Here is a 20,791-nt window from a genome sequence, read left to right on the forward strand (position 1 = left end):
ATTTTTCCCCAGTTTCTTCAGATAGCAAAAAACATTTGGAAATCTACAGGGATTGCAGCGAACACAAACTAACTCATTAGCCATTTTATTGGGAAATGTTTGCAAAGATAGGACCTTTTATTTCTTTTCTTTGAAGCTAAATAAATGGTTAAATGCTGAGCTCTTAAAATCTTCCCAAAGTATTCCTAGGCCTTGGGGAGCAATAATGTAATCACAGGTTTGTGACCCACCCAGTAGGGGTTAAGTACTCCTACATAGTTTGTTCAGAGGACTCGCTGTTCCTTTGCTCCCAGCTTTATGCACTGAAGTCGCTGGGGTAATACGCATGCAAAGCTGGTGTAAAAGAGTGAAGGATCAGGCCCTTCATCCCTATGTCGTTCAACAGATCCTGCTTTGTCAACTGTGGCTCCTCGCACAGCCAATGCCCGAACTTGCAAGCATAAGAGGGAGGACTGACCCTTAGAGTCCTCATTTCTCTCATTTGATCTCAGTAAACCTTTCATCCTGCCACTGCTTCCTCTTGTGTTGCGTCTCATCTTTTTAACATCTCCGTGTAACCTTGACTTAGTCACCATTCACAAGGCTAGCGAGGGCAAATGCAAGCTATGGAGGGGTTGCTTTTCCCTCCTGAATCATCTTCAGCATTACCCCTTTCTGTTCCTCTTGCTCTGATTTCTTATGTTCATTTTTCTTCTCAGCTGTCACCATGTGGACAATGGTTGTTAGACTGAGGTGGGAAGATGGGTCTCTCTCAAAAATTGGCTTTTTTGGAATATATACTACTCTCATGTGTGGACTCCAAATCTGTTGCTGAACGAGGTACACTATCGATAGTCTCTCACTGCTACCATGTCGTACAGAAAACAGCAAACACAACAAACATAACCTGCAATTTCTGTGCGTTTTATGACAATTTAAGATCATGTTAGCGTTTTAATAACACAATACACATAAGTAGTGAACGTCCTTCAAGCATAGAAATATCACCTGTAGCAGGATGCTCCAAGAGCATGATCCGGAGACTCCAAGTTGCCTAGTAATTAAAATAAGGGCCTAGAAATCAAGATGCCTGGCTACTACTGCTTAATTTCTTTAATCTCTTCTTGCAAACTGGGAGTAATACTTTCCTGTGATATCCTTCAGAGCACTATTGCAGTTTTAGGGACTTTTAGAAAAGACACTGAGATCTTCAGGAATACTATAACAGAGCAAAATTTGATGAGTAGAATGCCATGGTGGAAACATGGAAAACCTCTTGGCTATTTATATTCTGGGCAAAAATCATATTCTCAATCTCCATCCAAATCACTGTGGAAAATACATATTTCTTCCTTTTTCTTTTTTTTTTTTTTAATATTAACATATTCAGAATGATAGTTGACACCTTCAGCTGCATGATACTAAGGAAAACAACAGCAAGCAGCATTTTGGGGTCATAGTAATAATTTATTATAATAAATATGTGATCTTGAAGCCCTCATTAATGTCAATATATGTATGTATAAGGTATATGTTGCAAGTATATGCATAATCAGTGATAAAAAGCTTGTATACAAAGGATGGGAACAGGATAAGGTAAAATAATACCTGTAAGCTAAAATATGTGGTCAACTACTTAGTGAAGCCAACAGAATTCCTGAAATATCTGTGGTCTAAAGAGCTGAAAATAAGCCTTTTAAGAAAAGCTTATTAGGTACACAGAAACTTTACATCACACGTAGGACTTTCACTAGTCCCAGTCAGAAAAAGGAAAAAAAAAAAAAAGAAAAGATAGATTTATTGAAAAAGGTGGGAACAGTCTGCAGCTATGTCTTTTCTGTGTGTGAAGCACAGAAGGATGCCACCTTCTTAACAGTCTAGTGCCACTGCACTGAAAATAAGGGCAGGACTTGGTATCTACCAAAATCTGACATTTTTGTAATGAACTACATGCAATACACTTAACAATACTGCAGGAACTAATTGAGAAGTGGTATAAACCCCAAAGTTAAACTTGGTCTAAAATTGGTAAATGGAAGTACTGTAAGAGACAGGCAACCTGCTGATATATTTTTCCATTAATGCCATGACACTGAACTTACGGAGCCAAGACCCTCTTTCAGATGAAGTCTCTAGGATCTAGTAGACCTGGCTGAGTAAGGGGCATTACTGCAAGCCTCCTTCTTCTCCTCTTTTTTTTTTTGTTTTTGTTTTGTTTGGTTGGTTGGAACTTGTTTATAAAACTCACTAATAATTAGCATCTCTGGAACATTAGTCTCAACAGGACATTTAGTTCAAATAGGCTAATCACTTCAAATGTGACCAGAGAGGAATGAGCGTGTCCAGATCTGGCTAAAGAAAATTTCCTCAGGAAGTCAGACTTCAGATACATGAGGCATTCTGCAGAAGCTAGGTCAAGAGTGATCCCACAAATATGATGAAACTTTTTGTTTAGTATTTTAATAATAGATAAAAGTGATAGATAGTAGATATAAAAATAATAAATAATAGATAAAATAATAGGACAAAGAAGTGCCGAGAACATAACTCATACCAGTGTATGTATTAGTATATTTTTGACACAGGTTAGGAATGAGCAAACTTGTTTGGAAGACATTTTTGGGGGAGGAAGAAAGGGAACAGTAGATGGATTATGGGGCAGGGTGACGAAGATAGTTTAACACAGGATTCTTGAACTTCTCTACTACAGGTGAAATTCTGAGTTCAAAAACTTCTGTTAAAAGGAATCACATAATACATATATCCTATATATCTTGAAACCAGCTGACAAGTACATTTTTTTAAGGGGGAAATGCCAATCAGCAGGATACTTTTAGAGATGCATGGAAAATATGACAGAGTATTCCCCAATGGTTTGGCATTTAAAGATTTTTTACCAACGGCCTGGGTGATGATATACAATTCTTGCTGATAAAGTTTCAGCAGACATCACCAAGATTGGTTACTATTACAGAGCGAGCCGAATCTCCTGGTCAAATGATTGTGATTCAATTTGGCTGCATTTAATACAGCCGAATGCAAAGTGATACATCTGGGAACCCAGAGGGCAGATTACAGCTATAAGGTGGAAGATTCTGTCTTGGAAAAAAGTGACCCTGAGTGAGACTAAAAAAACTCAGTGGAGATAACAGCTTCAACATGAGCTCTCAATGCAAAGCTGCAGCTAAAAGGGCAAGCGTGTCTTCTGAGTGCATGAGAAGGGAGGTATCAAGTTAGAGGTGGGGAAGTGATCCTGCTCTGCCAGGAGCCACACCAAGATCACAACAGCAATACCATGTCTACTTTGGAAGTTCGCTTGTGTATCTGGCAACAGCTCAAAGAGTTCAGAAAGGAACCACACAAACAGCACAGGAGTTTGAAAACTAGACTTATGGGGAAAGATCTAAGAAGCTTGGCACGTTTAGGTCTTTGAGGAGGAGTCTGAGAGGAGACGTGGTCATTACAAATGTTGAATGAAGAGAATCTTGGAGGGACTAGGAAGTTTCTGCTCCCAGGATTTGTTCTAGCAACATCTGCTGTAGGGTGAGCACAGCAGAACCTGCTGGGTTTCCAGGAAAGACAGCACCAGCAGCACCTCCTGGGAAGACATTTCCCCTAATAGAAGTTGACACGTAGTTGCCCAATACTTTTCCAGGAGAGGCCCTTTGACATCACCCTCAATTTATCCCAGGCAATCACAACTTTGAGTTGAAATCTGTCCTTAGTTTTATACACACACAAATACATGAACATATATGAAGGGAATTCTGTCTGAAAATTTAGTTTTAATGGTGCAACTCCCTATATAATAGTCCTAGACCTGCATATAATAGGAGAAAAAAAATACCATTGATGTTTTGACATGAAAACAGGCTCTGATAATCATGCTGGTATCAGTTTCATTCCCCTCCCAACTATCTAAATGAAGAGAAATTCTAAGCTTTAAATTCATATATCACCATGTTTTATAACAAGATGCTGAGCTTATCCTAAGTCCCTATGCAAGGGTTGGCATTCATTTCCAGGGAAGTCAGGGTGATTTAGAGGAAGCTTGGAGTAGTTGCAATGAAGAAGCCACAGAATCATGTACTGCACACAGCAGTAACTATTTGGAGTTCCTGCTAAGCAATGCTCCCATTTTGCTGAATGAGTTGCAGCTAATCCCCAAATACTTGCACTGGTGTGGATAACCCCACCCGCTAATTACCTGGAAAAAAAAATCCCAGGTCAGGTGTTCCTCTTGCAGTAATACCCAGCAGCAATCATGAACCAGACATCGCAACATGATGTGTCATGTATGGCTTGTCAGGAAATAATGTGAGGGAAGATACTTTTTCCGTGTTTACCACCCACTGTTAAACTTGTGCAAAGAAATGCCGTCTCTGAATTTGCTCAGCAGAGGGAAGCTCTTCAGAGCTTTCAGTCCTTCGGCTGTCCAAACATTTCAGGAAAGCTAGTGACTACTCCATTAGAAAAACAGGTCAGAGGCCTTTAAGATATACCTCCCACCTAAAAACATCTTTCCCTGAGTTCTAGGAGTTAAATGGATCCCTTCCTGCCCACCCATTAAGGATTATTTTCCTAGCCTGCACGAAGTGCAGCACTGATGGCTGGGAGCAAATCCCCTAATGGCAAGTCCTCCCAGGCTCCCCAGCACGCAGGTTTTTCTGGTCTGTACTTGAGGTCCAAGCCCACTCTCATGACTGCCTGGCAGAATTCAGCAGATCGCTCTCTGCACTTCTATTTCCAATATTGTGGCATTTTGGATACCTGAAAATTATGTCAATTGTTGCTAAGAATGCACTGAGCCGCGTTCAGCCCGGGGACTGTGTGCCATGCCGGTGCCTTGGGAAATTGCAGTAATTTACAGGCGGGCTCATTCAGCAAGGGTTACCCAGATTTTCATGAAAACACTACAAGGATGTCACAGAATATGTTCAGAAATTGCTCACCTCTTCAGATTAAGGAAAGTGAGCGTTTCACATGGCTGGGATTGGAAACCAGAATGATTTTCTACATTTTAACTCTCAGTGGTGAAGGCAGAAGGAAGACAGCTTATACCCGAGTTTTGTTGGGTTCTGCTCTTGATTTCGGCTAAACAAAAATCAATGCAGAATAGTGCTTGACCACTCAGAGGAGAAGGGGTGATTGCAAGTTTCAAGCACATCTTTCAACAGTCCCGTTCTGCTTTTAGGGCACTAACAGAAAGATCTGAGGGATACCTACAGTTACATCTACACTTGCTCTGTTGGGGAGAGTACTGGGGGTTTGGGGGGAGTGGGGAAAAAAGGCCCAACAAAATTACATATTAGGGAAAGAGAGTATTATGAAGGAAATGTCCTCAATTTTTTTTGACTTATGTCTGTTGCCAGGGACTCTTGGGCCTAGACTTACAAGAACCTTCCTTGGATCCATTTCTTGTAATAATTTTAATTGCAGCTCAGTTGGTGTGTGCAAAAAATCCTTCTCCCCATTAAGCAAAATGAAAGGTTCCATCAGAGCAAGCACATCTGCATCTGCTAAAAATGGAAACGTAAGAGCAATGCAAAATCTATTAAATATATATATATATATATTTTCTGGGGGAGGGGCAGGTATGTAGAGGTGCCGGGGCTGAACTGCATAAAAACGAAATAGATGAGAGCCTGCATCAGAAGCTTTCCTTCCAAAGAGGTGTGCACAATAGTTGAGGGGACATATTATGCTGCATTGTTGTACCGTATATCTAGCATTATGAAAAGTCTCCTTAATTATTTGGTCTGAAAGAAGATGCAGATGGGTTAGGTAAGTGTTAATATCGAAATGTCAAAATACCCCCCCAAACAAACCAAAGCTGATGAGAAGATGGGGGGAAAAAACTGCAGAAAACTGAAAGGCACATTTCACTAAGTCTCTTTCCTGTCAGTCACCCAGGAAGCTGCCGCTTACTCCCAGCTGCCCTCTCCCTGGAAGGAGAAGTCGATTCCTCCAGCTACATTTGGCTGAAATGTGCCGTGGGTAGGGCTTTCACAGCAGTAGTTCCAGAAGTCCCTGAGACCATCCAGCCTCCCAGTCATTCAGTTGATTCAGCAAGAGAAAAGCCTGGGTGTGAGCAAGGTGGCCTGAGCTACACATCAGCAGCACGATCCATCCCTCCTCCTCTGAGATCAGAGGCTGCTATTTCGTGTTCAGATATGGCCAGTCGGAGGGGAAGTCCTCTTGCTCCCACGACACTTCCAGTATTGTTAGTAGTGATATTCTCCTCAACTAAATACAAAAGACCCATGATTTCTGCAGTTCAGAACTAACCCGCACTGGAAAAAATAAATCTACCTTTAACCTACACGGAAAGTCTTGTTTCTGCAGAGAGAAAACGCCTAGGGAACAGAGGAAAAGATCGAGAAGTTCATAATTCCAGTACCTTGACTGCTGATGAGTTTAAATATTAAAAAACAAACAAACAAACAAACCACAGAAATAAACACCCTTCTCCCTTTAATCAGAGAGCAAAGCTCATGATAAAATTCTCAGTATTTCTCCTTTTACTTCTCTTCGCCTGGAAACTGCCTGCACCTGCTGAAATTGGTAAGGACTGGGCTGTTATCCTTGAGGTTCTGCTTTGTCTTTCACAGCCTTCACCCACCCTGCCATACCAAGCACTGTCTTCAAGTCAGTAAGAATCAGACTCATGGCTGATGTAAATCAGGTTCTGTAAGAGCTCAGGATACCTCTTAGCCTTAGATGTTTTAAGTGGTACATGCATGTACTTAGTATTGCAAAGGCATATCATGTAGGTTCAGCTGTCACATATTTGGGATACCTTCATTTATTCCGCAGTTCATTCAAAAAGTGTGGTTGCCTTAGAAACCACAAAAATGCAGAATAATTCTAAGATAAACCCAACCGATAGAATCACTCATCAGCAGTGCTCAGAGGTACACAGCATTTCTATAAATCCAAAAAGATGTATTGCATTAAAAAGGAGGGAGGTGGGGGGGTGGGGATGGAGGAAGCTCATTTCCTCATTTAAAAGTGGGGGTAGAGAGAGGTGGCTGATTATCCTATTGAAGATGACAGATCGCTGTATCGTGTTACGTGTTCAGGTCGCCTTAGCCTGGGAAATGCCCACATTTGGCAGATTAAACCTGTGGGAAAGCACATAGGTGATGGGGAGAGCTCCAAGACGGAGCAGGCAGTGCTCTTCTGGGCCTGAATTTCCCTACAGCTCTGGAAGGATAAAGGAAAGCAATACGTACATCTCTATTTCCAGATGTTCCTTACAGAAGCCTTGCTTCTGCTGGAGGCATTTCCCTATACACGTGAAGTGCTTCATTTAGAAAGTATAAATCTGCTCCCTTCCCTTGCCCCCCCAACCCCTTCTCAGCACAGAAATGCTGAAACTTGTCTGCACCAAGGTGATGATTTCCTCTGAAGAACATAAAGTGAGCTCCCGAATGGAATGTGATCTCCTCTAGCTAGTAAAAGTTTTATAACCAAGGGGGAAAAAAAAAAAAAAAAAAAAGAACACCAATAAAAACAGAAAATTAAGTGAAAAAAATCAGGGACCTCAGCTGGTGTAAATCAGTACTACCTAACTCCAGTGGAGCTTGCCTCAGGCAGGGGTGGAAAATTTGAAGTATTTCCAGTATACAGATGGCAGTTTTATTGGAAGTCATTAAAACACAACTTTTCTTCTTAAAAAGTAAGTATTCCAGCCTCTCTCAGGACCATCCTCCACTAAGATTTCTTCACTGAATCACTATGAATTCTTTCGTAGGGATTGCTAGCAACAAGTTTTGGTTTATTTGGGTACATTAACAAACTAATTCAGACCCACTGTGGCTCATCCCTCATTCAGCATGTATGAGTTTTCATTAATGACCCCTTTCCCATACTGTTTCTTCCCATTTGTCCTATGTGCTTGCTTTTGGCTGTCAGAACATGCAGCTTGCAGGGACGATTGGCATAGTCCCTGGGGCAAGAAATTAAAAAGTTTCCCTTGGAGGTGAGGGGAGGTCCCCAGCTTTTCTCAGCTTTTTAGCTTGGGAACTGCGTGATTTTGGTCCAGGGCTCAAATGCAGCCATTGTGCCTAAAAAGGTGATGGTGGCAATGCTGTGTCATGCCTATGACCTGTCCAGTAGTTTTGGCAGGGAGCAAGGCTGTTACTAACTGACACACTCAACTGCCTTGAAAAAAAAATATATATTGTTTTTGTTCAGGGAAGTGTCTGTCTTAGTTCCCAAAATGCAGCAGATTTATGGATGCGGTGTTAAGAAGGAGCAGGAGAGCTTGGCTTAAAGCAGGAGCTTAAGGGGGGAGAAGGGAAGATTGGGACAGCCTTTATTAGCAGGGCACTGCAAACACAACATACTCAAAATCCCTTTTTCTTTTAACATTTTCCCCAGCTTGGGTCTTGCTCAACCAGCCAGAGAACAAATCTGACACAACCTGTGGGAGCACAATGGCAGCTTGTCTATGGCTTGAAATGCATACATCAAGAACAGAGGCCTGTCCTCAAGGCCGTGCACCTAGAAGAGGTAGGTTTGTTGAATGTGGCAGTCCCAGAGTCCAACTTGCAATGGGAGACTGAGCTGAAATCCTAATGTGCCCTCCTGGATTAAATAGCAAAAAACCTCCCTAGATAACTACCTCAGTTTCACTACTAATTACAGTAACTTGCTTAGTCATTATGAACACTAACTATTGAATGAGCACAGAAAAGTCAACGTAGTGTGTGTATATATATAGAGCAAAAGAAACCACTTGCAAAAAGGGTTGAGAGAATTCAAATAGTGCTTCATTTAAAATAAACAAAGGAACTGGTCCTTCTCTTTGATCTCATCCACCCTTCCCTCCCCCAGAAAATAGAGAAACAGAATACAAAGACTCAACCATGCCAAACAGGAAGAAAATGAAGGAGGGAAAAAAAGAAGAAGAAGAAGAAGAAGAAAAGCCAGATCACCAAGGTAAATCATTGACTACGAGCTATTCACTTCACAGCACGGTGATGCTGTTTTGTGTGTAGATCCTCCCCATTTGCAGAACAGCTTCTTCACCAAAGAACCCAAAGCACTTCCCAAACTCCCCTGCACTCATTTACTTATTTCACATCCCCCCAACCTGCAGCCATGCATTTTCACACTCAGTCTGAAGAAAATAACCTTCCTCAAGTCAACCAGAAACAGAAAGACTGAAACAACAGCCACCAGAAAAGGTCTGGAGAGCAAAAAGCACTCCCCAGAAGGGAGAGGGCCTGGAAGGACAAAAGATGTCATGGATCCACCAATATATGAGGTCCTCTTGCCAATCAGATAGTGCCTAGGGGTGCAATTTGCCCCACTGGGGGAATCTGATTTCACACAAGTGATCGCTGGATTTCCTTTTTCCTCAGTGCAGACGGTATCTGGAGATCAAAGCCCCACTGGGAGGTGGTAAATAGTATATTCCCACTTTGATCGATCTGTAACTACCACGAATGCAAACACAGCAAGAGGAGAACACATCCTTTATGCAACACTTCCTATGCTTTTCAGACTAGTCATATTGCTGACCAAAAGAAACAGATTTAAAGGGCAGAGTTAGTCAAATTCTGCTCTGTGCTTTTCCTTTGCTATTATAGTGCTTCATTAAGGGTGATGGGGGATCTATTCCTTTGCTCTCCCCCCTCTTCTGCTCCACTCAGTCATCCTCTAGACCAGGTAATATGTAACTCCATTCATTGTGATGCTAACGAGTTCTATTTAGCTGTATTTAACTGGATATCGTGACTCCATGCGATGACCTTTCACTCCTGGGAAGTAGTTTTAAATTTGATCCACAGCAAAGGAAAATCCCTTCAATTCATTGGCTGTGAAAGGTCACAAGTGAAATGTGTTCTGATGGTATCTGCTCGTGGTTTAGTTCTCAGTATACCTGAGCATCAAGCTGGTCTGAATCAGCTTTTGTCCTGACAGCCTGAGTACCAAGCACCCTGAGAAAGCACTGTGGAAAAGGCCGCCAAGCATCTGGTGCTGCCAACTGGTATAGACAGCTCTCAGAGATGAGATGCCCCATTAAACCCAAAGCACAGGCTAGTGAGGATGAACCACAGAGGTCCTACCCAGCTTGATTTAGCATTTTGACATTCCAACTTTTTTTTTTTTTTTGTCCTTAAGATACTGAAAATGCAAATTAAATTCAGCATTGGGTAGAAAGGAAGAGATCTCATGTGAGCATCAGGCAGTGACACTATGGGATATGACTGTAAATATGATTTCCAGAACAAAAATGGATAGAGAAAGAGAGGACTAAAACTATGCAAGCACAGTGGTTTTAAACGCTTGCTAGAACCTTTTTCCCCCTTTGCTATTGAGTTAGTGCAAGCCAAGCAGCTTGGGGTTTCAAAGTAAAACGCTGCCATGAAAATTACTCTTGTTCTTCATCTCACAGAACTCGAAGTGCTTATTTGTCTGTTCTCACACAAAGACTCAGCGTTGTAATACCACGTGCCCTGTACAGGGTGGGAAGAAGTGCTGTCTCATTTGTTTCTCATTACTTTATGTTGACACTACAGCAAAAACTAGAGCTATACATCCAAAACAAACAAACAAACCACGCCATGAAAGCAGTGAGGTGCATTCTTCTACAAGCTTCAGTTTAAATAGGAGAAGAAAAAAGAAGTACCCTCAGTTCACTTTTGTTATTTTACAATAATTGAGACAGGTGGTTGAAGGAACTCACTTTATCACACCAGACTGTGGCAAGTCTCAGATCCCAACCTGAACCACCCCAGCCTGAGTCACCCTTTTAGATCATAACTGGTGTATCAAATCTAAGAACAACCAGAACAATAAAAACCAACAAAACCAACCTTGTAATGGCAAAGCTAAGTCAGAAGGCTGTGGCAGAAGAACACCAGGTATTGTGGTTGCTCCAATCAGATTTGGATGGCTGCAAGCCTACTGCCAAGGGTTGAAATGGGGTCTCTGTATTTGAAACTCTGAAGTGCGACCCAAGAGCAGTTTGAAAGGAAAAGTTTGAAAGCAGTTTGAAGTTTTCCCTTCCCCAAAACCACAGTACACTTGCAAAATCCTGCTCAGACTAAGATATTTGAAGTCACATTTGCCAACCCAGCTAACACAAAGAAGACAAATGGCCTTTCCACGTGCTTAGACATGCCCTGGCTATAGAGCTAAATTAAAACACACTTTAAAAAAATGAACACTGTCAGTAAATGAAGCCTTTACTTATTTCCAACTGTGAAAGTACAGGAAAAAAACACCTGAGGGAACACCAAGCCTGCCAGAGACAAGGAGCAGCCTCAGGGTTCACAGTAAGAGGTGACTTCCTCCCTGTGACCTGCCACACAGAGCGCGGCGTTGGAGCCGAGACAAGCCTGTGGCCTCAGGATGGCAGCAACCAGCCCCTGTGGCTAACAGCACGTGGACGTCTCCAAATTAGGAGAGCAAGTGACAGCTCTAGGGAGAGAACATGGAGCAACAGGGGAAAAGAGTTTTTGAAGTGCAGTAGCACACGGACAGAAATTATGGGACTAAAAAACCCTTCTTTGTCTCACCTGGTAGCAAATACATTGGCAGCATGCCCAGGGCTTCCCCAGATTACCCTGGGAGCTCTCCGAGCTTGTCCAAGCAAAGAGCATAGCTGGGAGCTATCACAGAAGACAATGCCACAAAAACACCAACCAAAACGTCTGTATTCAGCCACATGTAAAAGCTACACTCAGACACAACACAGGCAGTGGATTCTCACTTTGCTGCTGCTGTTGACTGAGAGCCAAAGGGTGACTTGCACCCAGCACAGAAAAAAGATTGGGAAGATCAGAAGACTAGAAGTTCTGTGCCCACCCCATCCTGCTCTGACATAGATCAAACCTCGGACACCTCTAATGGACAGCTTTAGCAAAGCACTGGGGTGAGGAAGCACAGTTTGTGTTCCTACCTTGACGTGTCCGCTGGGGAAGAAGGAGGAGCAACACAGAGCAAAACAACTCCAGCTGAGAGCTCTCAAGAACCTTGAGTTCAGCCAAGTCTCTCTCTCTCTCTTTTTTTTTTTTTTATGCTGCTAAAAAGCAAAACAAAACAGCGCAACAAGACCTAGTCCAAATGTGACCCTGCCTTTGTACTGCAGTCAGAATAAAACAACATGAGTAGACCAGGGAGACCCAGCCCTTGAAGTATGTGACCTAAAATACAGAAGAAATGCATGGGGAGGTGAGTTAATAAAACACACCTGCAATAACTTCTTTTGGAAACATGCCTCAGCTGATGTACCTGGCTTCACTCCCAGCACTTATAAACAATCCCCAAATGTCAGGGACTGCTGTTTAACAGACAGCGCCGTTTCCAGGGGGGTCCTAAGAAAAACTGAACTGACAGATTTTTTTTTTAAACACTGTAATAACTTATAAAGCTGTCAAAGTGTTATTTTATTATTATTATTTAGAACATGCTCCAATGTTAGGTCTTTGTATGAAAATTTTTAGCCAGCAGCTAATTTTTAAAGTAAAGTGATAAACTCCAGAAAGCTGAGGATACGTAGAGGCTTCAACACAGCTTTAATTAGGGGGTTGTAACCAGGTACAGGTAAATTACTGAAATGTGTTAGAGACTCTTCAGTGCTGAAATGTCACTAGCAGCTCTGTTGTGTCATTGATAAAATGCTTTTATGCTGCTGAACAGATACAACTTCCTGATACAGAGTCCAAAAGTAAAAACATTCTAATGAGGCTTTATCTGGCTTTTGTACTTCCATTCCCCTTTGCTCTTAAATAACAAGGTAAGTTAATTAAGTTTGGTTAGACAGAAGTTCTCCCTTTCATGGGGAATGTCAAAACACAAAATGCAGTCAGGACTCTTCTCGCAAAACTGCCTCTCAACCAGTTAATACAAAAATGGCCATTGCTGGAAGGGTCTGTGAATCCAACCTAACTGCAAGCAGTCTTTGCCTTGGGACCTTACTTTCCCCCTGTAAATTTATATATATATATATATATGTAGTCTGCAATAAGAAGCTGCTGCTGAGGTCCCCATTTTAAGTGTTCCTGCCGCTGCTGCTTTTGCGCAGCTTGTTCATTCCCTCACTGCTCTATCTCAGCTCTTTCTAGGGATGTGCTCAAGCCTTTCTGATTGATCTTACCTTCCCCCTGGAATACTTTCTCATTTAATGCTTTCACAATAAATCCCAAAGCTTGCCTCACTGCTGATCTACAGCCATCATAAAGAAAGGTCTAGTCTGGTCCAGATTATACAGTAAGAAATAGTCAGATATATGTAAAACTTAAAGAAAATAAAAGGCAACTTTCTTACCTATCTTTATGGAAACCTCCATAATCTTTGAAGTTGTCTTTTATTTTCACTTCTGTCAAGTACTTTAATTTCCCCATTTTGTTTAAAAATAAAAAATCTAAATACAGTAACTGATGGAGAAGGGCATGCTGAATTCTTAGGATATGTCTGACCTACAATGTAGTATAAAGATATCTGAGCAAGCATTAAATAATCTAGCCCAGGTACCACAAATGTTTTAGCCACCAGAGCTGCTGCTACCTCTAGGATATCTAACGTACATATCTTCTCTAAATTTTCAACTCCCTGCTTCTCACTTTCACTTTGTCCAATCTGCAGGTCCAGAATGGGATTGTAGTCACCCTGAGGTATGGCCTCATCCCAGCAGGGTGCTGAGCACCTTAGCACAGAGTGAGTTTAAGAGGAATTGAAGGAGCTCAGTACCCCACTGGGTTGAGTTCAGGCTGAGTAATGTCGTGGGTGAATACTTCCTGAAGCACTGGTAAATTCACTGAGGCTTGGGTTTTCTGCCAAGTAAGTGCCAGCTGAGGAAGTTATGGCTGCCTGGGGGCTTTCTTCAGTGTACATGTTCAACTTAAAAAAAAAAAATCTACTGTAAGTTTTGCATTCATAAACTGATGTTCCCCTTTGCCTTCCTCTTTTGCCCTCTCTGACTTCTGCCCTCCCTCCTCAGCTGCCAAGAAAGTGCCCCTTTGTGTGCAGAAATGCCCAACAGTTCACAGAAGTTAACTAGAAAAGACACATTCAGCCACTTTCTGTCAAAATGCCTTGACACTCTTCTTTCTGTCCAAAAGACCCTTTTGCTTTGGAAGGGCCCCCATTGAACACCTCCCCCCTTTCACCTCCCTCTTGAACTTACCCTGCAACACAATGCAAAATAAATAAGTAAAAGAGGCACCCCCTCTTCCCTGCCCCCAGCCTGTGCTGCGGCATTTTTTTGATGCCATCTCCACTATCAATTTTATGCAAGACACCCACAAAGACTAGACAAGTGCAAAATGCTGCCACTTGGTGTTATTTTTCACTTTTTCCTTTTTGCCTTGCTGTTTTTTCAGTGGCTTGGTTTCTTTGGCTGTGGAAGGGAGCGTACCATGCACAAGACTCTGTGTGGGTTATGAGGAGGGGACCGTGCCACACACCGGTACGAGGCCAGAGGAAAACATGCTGCTCCCCGGCTATCCTGCGCCCAGCACACTGCAAACTCTAGGGGCAGAGACAGTGCAATTCAGAGCAGAAGTGAAACATTTCCACTTTGAAAACCAATATGTAGCATGGATTATTTAAAAGTCAAAACCGCACTGAAATGCAGACTGCATCATTTTGATCAAGATTTCAAAGTCCCTTGGATGACCATCTCTACTCAAAAAGATATGAGCATCCAATATGACTCCCATTAAGCTGTGGTACGTTAAGACAACCAGTAGCAGTACCATTTAACTAAACCTTAGCTTTTATGCAGTATAAAACTTTCTGAGACAGGCTAGGGAACAGGTCCTGTGATGGGTAAAACAACAGATGTTAACCTAAATCCAGTGTTAATGGGCAAATTTATTTCTGGATTCCCTTTCACCAGAAATTGCGGGGCTCTGTCCTACATATATCATCTGGCTAGAAATGACTGGATGTTTTACACAAGGATGGGCTCTTTGGAATTTGTAGCTATGTATTTTTAATACTGTCAATAAACTACTTCCTTGAGACACAGAAGGGCAATAATGGGAGCTGTTAACAAAGTGTGAAAAGAAACGGGCAAGCAAAGGTTAATCACATGGCTGTCCACTAATGACCTCTCCAGCCCTGAGTTTAAACCCTCCGCTACTTGTAAAGACCAATCACGTGAATAATTTCCTGTCTGAGGTAGTCTTTATGGTTAAGAATAAAAGCTGAGCTTATTGTGAAAAGAAAGTGCTCAGCAGGGGAGAAGGTTATTATTTTTAAGCTGATCTAAACACCTGGGTTTCTCAGTAGACCCTATTAAACTTCCTCCATTATGTCTAAATATTTCAATCATTCCTACCACAGTAGTAAATTAGTGTATTACTGCTTAAAGCAGATAAGCCCTAGCGATGGGGACATCCTAAGCTGATGCCGCTCACCCACCCTGAAGAGACCCATGTGGCCTGGAATCACAACAGTTTCTTCCCCATGAATAAGGCAACGAGGCCTGATGCCATCCCAGAATATCATCTCCTTTTGGTGTGCTGAGGTGTGAGAGGAACACTGAGTCCTGCTGCTAGCGGGGCCACAACACGGACCGAGGCTGGGGCATGGGAAGGCTCCTGAAAGCTCCTAGGGCCAGGCTGGCCCCAAAGCTGAAGGGTGTAGAAAAGCACACGGAAAAGCTTGCCACCATCTCTGCTAGGTACCTCCAGTGGCAGCCAGGCAGAAAGCAGAGAATACAGATAGGAGATGCTCCTGGTTAAAAATTTAGCTATCACACAGCAAGGAGTTCTGTGTGAGTGAGAAAAATAACACTGTCCCAGCCAGCAGCACGCTGCCCTCGCTCCCTCTTGCACCTCCTCTCACCCCCACGTTATTCATGAGATTTTCTTTCCTCCTGGAGTTATGAGCCTGGAAAACGACTGGAGATCAGACTGCACACAGAGGAGATACGCAGTCTCCCTTCTTCCCACCACAGCTGCCGGGATCCCGACAACTCCCCAGCACATCCCCACCCCACAGAGCCAAGACCAGAGTGCTTTCCCTGTCCAACCCACCCTCCCAGGGCTCTTTAGTGAGGGTAGCAGAGCCCAACACCTGGCAAAGCAGCCCTCCTGAGGCTTTGCACAACGTGTTTGCTGTCCTGCTTGGAGTTTATTTATGGCCTCATGTATAAACAGTGCCAGATCCTCAGCCAAGTCCGGTTTATCTCAGGGTAAACTGCACTTATGCCATTTCAGGCCTGATTTACATACATCAAACAAAATACCTGCCAATCTTTTCCCTTCTCTACTTCCTCAAAAGGATCTCATTTGGCACATTTAAACCAAGACAGTTTGCAAGAGGTGTAGAATCAGTGTGATATTTTAACTCGGGTCAACATAAAGTGCCCGCACTGCAGTCTCTGAAGGGGATGGCATTATATCTTGTTAACCCGTTTAAATTGCTGCCTAGAAGCTGTTTGATATTGCATGGGTGGTGGCATTGCTTTTTCTACTTAGTAAATGGAATCCTTGAGTTTTCCAAGCAAGCGCGAGAGAGAAACTCTTCTGTTCTGTAAACAACTGTGTGTCCAGTTTCCATGCACGGATACCCAATTTGTGCATGCAACTGTAGTTATTGTGCATTCAAATGGGGCACACCACTAGTCACGGGCCTGGGCTTCTTGCCAGTTTAAAAGTCAGCCCTTCTGTATGTAGAAAGAGAAAGCAGTATCCAATAGAAACAGTACTCTGCATGCACTCAGAGCCCTTATTCAAGGCTCTCAGAACAATGTCTAACTGTTAATCTTCCCAACACGGCCATGAGGCAGGGAATATTTTATCTGCATTTTACAGTCAGAGGAAACCGAGGTTAAGTGACTTGCCCAAGGTCAAAAGACAGATTTAATGACAGGCTCAGGATCTAGCCTTGAGAATATGCTGTCCTGACACTGGGCTGCTACACCTTGGGGTGGACGAGGAGTAAACGTGTCCTTCCTGTAACATCCGAGCAGTGCCATTCACTAAAGGTCTAATCCAAGGAAGCTCAAACAAAAATCAGCAATGGTGCCAAGATTAGGGAAATATCTCCTCTGTGGTCAGGCTCTTTTTGTGTTGTAAATGCAGAGGCTGAAATTTCCAGAGATGTGGATGCCCAATTTCCGCTAACATTAATAAGCTGATGTGTCCAAATCCTGTAGGCAGCTTTGAAAGCCTGTTTGTGCTTTCCCTCTTCCTACTATTCAAGCATAGAGTAAGGTCAGGGCTTTCCCATACCCTCTCCCTTCTCTGCCGGTGGAAAAATTCTGGCCATACCTTCACTTACTCTGCAGTGAATGGATAATGTCACTGGGGATTGATTGATCTAATACTCACAAAAGGCCAGAGGAGAGATTCCCTTGGTTGCCACAGATACTGGATCAGGACCTTATCTTTTTATGGCATCCATATCACTCCCGCTATTTTAATATCTGAACATCTTATGGTTTATAATATACTCTTCTTCCTAACTCACCCATGAGACACAGAGGTAGCATTAATCACTTCATCCCATTTTACAGATGATGAACTGAGGCACATCAGATTCCATAGTCACAGTGGTCTGAGGTACTCGGAGAGATTCTTGGCATAGGCAAGAGGACAAGATAAACACCTGCAGTCAGAGATTTAGACAGTCTTGGGAGGGAATACCACAGCAAGAATGAACATTTCTTCAGAAAGTGCCTGTTCATGCTGACTGCAAAGGGAACCTGGCCGATGAGGTAGCGAAGAGTCCTCCCTTCCAGACAGCCACTGCTAGGTGAGATGAATCCCCTCCTAAGTGGCTTGCCCAATGCCGTGGAGAAAGGCAGTGGCAAAGGAAGAAACTGAATCCCAGAAACAATCACTAGACTAGTTTTTCTTGGACTGAGCTTTGATTTCAGGTAAAAGAATTTTTTTGTTAAGGCAGAAAAAATAGTATTAAGTTTAAAACTAACAGCGTTGCTTGGATTAGTCACTGGGAATCTCAGCAGCCAGCCTCTTGAGCTCTGGCCTCTTTGACTTTCGTATGTTTAGATGTTCAGGCCCTAATGAGTTGATCTCGTTGATCTTTAGGTACCTATTCATATGCAAATCCTGGCATTCTACTTTTGCTAAACAGTCTTTGTATTAACACATGAAATAAATTTTTAAAAAAGAAAGTCAGTCTGTGGTAAATCCTCATGCTTAGATTTGTTTGCATTTGGATAAATGATCATGGTCCCTCTTTATATGATCTACTTGCTGTACCCCTGCTAGGAAAAGGAAGGGAGGGGAAAGAAATCCAACTTTTAATCTCTTTCATACCATTGTAAATGTTTTGGCATAGCAAAAATTGTCCAAGGCCCACTGGATAAGGACATAAAAATATGTTATTGCCACTGCTTCCACTTTGGGCATATTTTAAAAAATAACAGAGAAGTGTTCTCACTCTAGTGTCACAAGGTGGTTAGACTACCAAATGGCTTGATCTCTTCTCTGATGCTTCAAAATCCTGGCCTGCCACAGAAAGGATGCCTTTTCAGGGAGATATTTTGCAAATTCACAGTGCATGTGTGTGTGTCAGAGATGTGTACATCACTGTGCCATGCCAGAACACACTCAGGAGATTTTGAGCATGAATCCTGACCCCAGTAGTCAATGAAAAGCACTCAATGACTTCAAAGGGTCCGGGATTTCACCCATCGTTTTTCAGACTCTGAAGCTTGCAATCATTAGTGGTTTGCTCTTACTAAAAGTGGTGACTGTGGAGCAGTAAAGTCAAATGGGAATTTCATTCAGCTTTGTAACAAACTTCTACCATCTCTCTTTAAACCCTGTGTATGGTACAGTTTTATATATAATGGTCCCCAGTACACTTTTTTCTCTATAACTAGGTTAACCAGAGAGAGTAATCTGAACCATCAGAAGCACAAGAAAACTGTTGCAGGGCCTTAGAACTTATCCTGGACACTATACATATGCGTGTATTTATATTTCTGGATGTGTGTATGCTCTTAAAGCTTTCAAAAAAATCTTGGCCTTGATTTGAACAACTTGCTTAGGTTTGTAGCTGAGTTTCATTTGCTGAAGAAAAGCTGTTTAGGAGCAAATGCAGGTTGCAACAAAATGTTAGGAACAAACTGTCCAGGATCTTCTTTCACAACAATCCCACGCGCTTACAAATCTCCCTTTAAGAATAAAGTGGTAGTGCAAACACCTAATTAAAAAAACGGCTTGTATTCGGAGTTACTAATTAAAAATCCTCATGTTCCCCCGACTTTTTCCCCCCTCTGTGGAAATCTGCAAGTTATTTAATTGAAGTCCCATTTTGTCGGTGCAGATGCACGAAGTGTCTGAATCATCAAACAGATTTAGGGTGTTTTGATTGTTGTGTGTGCCTCATTGCTATTCCCAGAATGTCGAGCTGAGCTTATGCTGATCGGCAGGACTTAGAAGCATGAAACAGTAAAAGAGTCCTTTCTTCTCATCCCAGCCCCATCCCCCTTGCCCCCCTGGATTTACATTGAAACTTTGCCAATCTCAGATCGCACTCTGTCTGCTGCCTCTGCATTAAAATGGAGCTGGCTTGCCTGTCTCTTTGGACCCAAACTCCATCTTCAGATTCCCCTTCGCTGCCGTAAGATGCCTCTCATCTTGCTGCAGTGAAACTTCTTTAAGAAGACAATTTGATTTTCTCGATCTTTCTTTTCTTCTTCCTTTTATTTTTTTTTTAAATAAGTAAAAATCCTTCTCTGTTTTTACGTTTGTGCACTGTGTGAAAAGAAATGAGACAGAGGAAGAGAGAGAAGCCTGTTTTCGTCTAGAGGTGAAAACAGCCTGGTGAGCAGCAGGTGCAAAGCCCCAAAGCAGCTGCTTACTGCTCTCAAGTTGAAGCGCCTTGGTCCCCCACCCTCCACGCCAAGAGCACTTCATATAATCCTCTCATGCAATTCACACTGTAATTGCAGATATCCAGACTGCTAGGGCTCATTTTATTATTATTTTTACTGATAACAAGATCTGAAAACAGAGGACCAGCCATATTAATTAGCTGTGTGTCGCTAGGCAGCTTCTGCAGAAGCAAGTCGGATTCTTTCCCTTTCTTTTTATTTCTTTTTTTTTTTTTTTGGGGGGGGGGGGGGGCGTGAAGTGGGGGTGAAGGACGGACGACACAACTGCTTTGCCCCCTCCTACCTCTCCTCCTTTTTCCCCCTTGAAGTCTACTCAAAGTAGCACATGGGCAACTTTCCTGTTGGCTCTGTAGGTCCTTTTATTTTCTTGCCTGCCTCATTCACTCCTTGAGATGAAGCCTGTTGGATGGGTGCTAGCAATGAAGATTAGTGTCTTGAGGACCAGCTTGTTTTCTCAAGGCTCTGCTTGTTACATTGCTAATTATGGGTCTATGGGACCCTTTTCTGATATTTGACTAAGTGGCATGGATTACTGTGTAATCATTTCCCCCTGGGGAGGGAGATCTTTTATTATTATTATTATTATTATTACTATTACTATTATTATTATTATTTACCTCTGGACACCTTTTCAGTAGCTTTTATTTAAGTAATTGCTCTTCCCTGTAATCCAGGAATTCTCATTTTTTTAATCACATTATGAATTTCACCAAACACTAGTTAAAATGTTAATTACTGGTAAATACACACTTCTATTCCTTCTGTTCAGCGTGAATACAGATCCTATGAATGCGGTGTTTGTCATCTGTACCCCTTATGTGTTATCTCTGTCTAATAGGACACTGTTTACAGAATGAAAAGACTGAACATGAACATTTGGCTCCAAACTTTTGTTTTAGATTAAAGCTTAATGAGTTTATGCTTCTTTCTCAGTTTGATTTTCAAGCCAGAATATAAAGGAATAAAAGTCAGTGT

General features: G+C 42.3%; 2 protein-coding genes across 5 annotated transcripts in view; one reads left to right on the plus strand and one right to left on the minus strand.

The window, feature by feature from the left end:
- Positions 1-20,791, minus strand: part of LOC310904146 (uncharacterized protein) — a 372,616-nt gene that overhangs the window by 69,555 nt on the left and 282,270 nt on the right. The gene's annotated exons all lie outside the window — the stretch shown is intronic.
- On the plus strand, positions 7,478-11,890 carry LOC310904149 (uncharacterized protein). Of its 3 annotated transcripts, none has more exons than XM_083848464.1 (4): positions 7,478-7,660; positions 8,365-8,496; positions 8,821-8,925; positions 9,351-11,890. In XM_083848464.1, the coding sequence occupies exons 1-4, from the start codon at positions 7,612-7,614 to the stop codon at positions 9,392-9,394; spliced, it is 330 nt and encodes a 109-aa protein (XP_083704590.1). In that variant the 5' UTR covers positions 7,478-7,611; the 3' UTR covers positions 9,395-11,890. The 3 variants fall into 3 exon arrangements, 2 of the variants coding, with proteins under 2 accessions (XP_083704590.1, XP_083704589.1); XM_083848463.1 differs by having other exon boundaries at positions 10,388-11,890; XR_014588073.1 differs by lacking the exon at positions 7,478-7,660 and adding an exon at positions 7,676-8,056 and having other exon boundaries at positions 8,365-11,890.

The sequence above is a fragment of the Anser anser genome (genome assembly GCF_964211835.1).
Source record: "Anser anser genome assembly, chromosome: 9".
NCBI lineage: Eukaryota > Metazoa > Chordata > Aves > Anseriformes > Anatidae > Anser > Anser anser.

What these genes read in the sequence shown, in the direction of transcription:
- LOC310904149 (XM_083848463.1), top strand. Translation starts at nt 7,612, where the DNA reads ATGGCAGTTTTATTGGAAGTCATTAAAACACAACTTTTCTTCTTAAAA. An exon ending in ACAACTTTTCTTCTTAAAAA is followed by an intron (nt 7,661 to 8,364) that starts GTAAGTATTCCA and finishes CATTTTCCCCAG; the next exon opens with CTTGGGTCTTGCTCAACCAG. An exon ending in AGAAAAGCCAGATCACCAAG is followed by an intron (nt 8,926 to 10,387) that starts GTAAATCATTGA and finishes TTCATCTCACAG; the next exon opens with AACTCGAAGTGCTTATTTGT.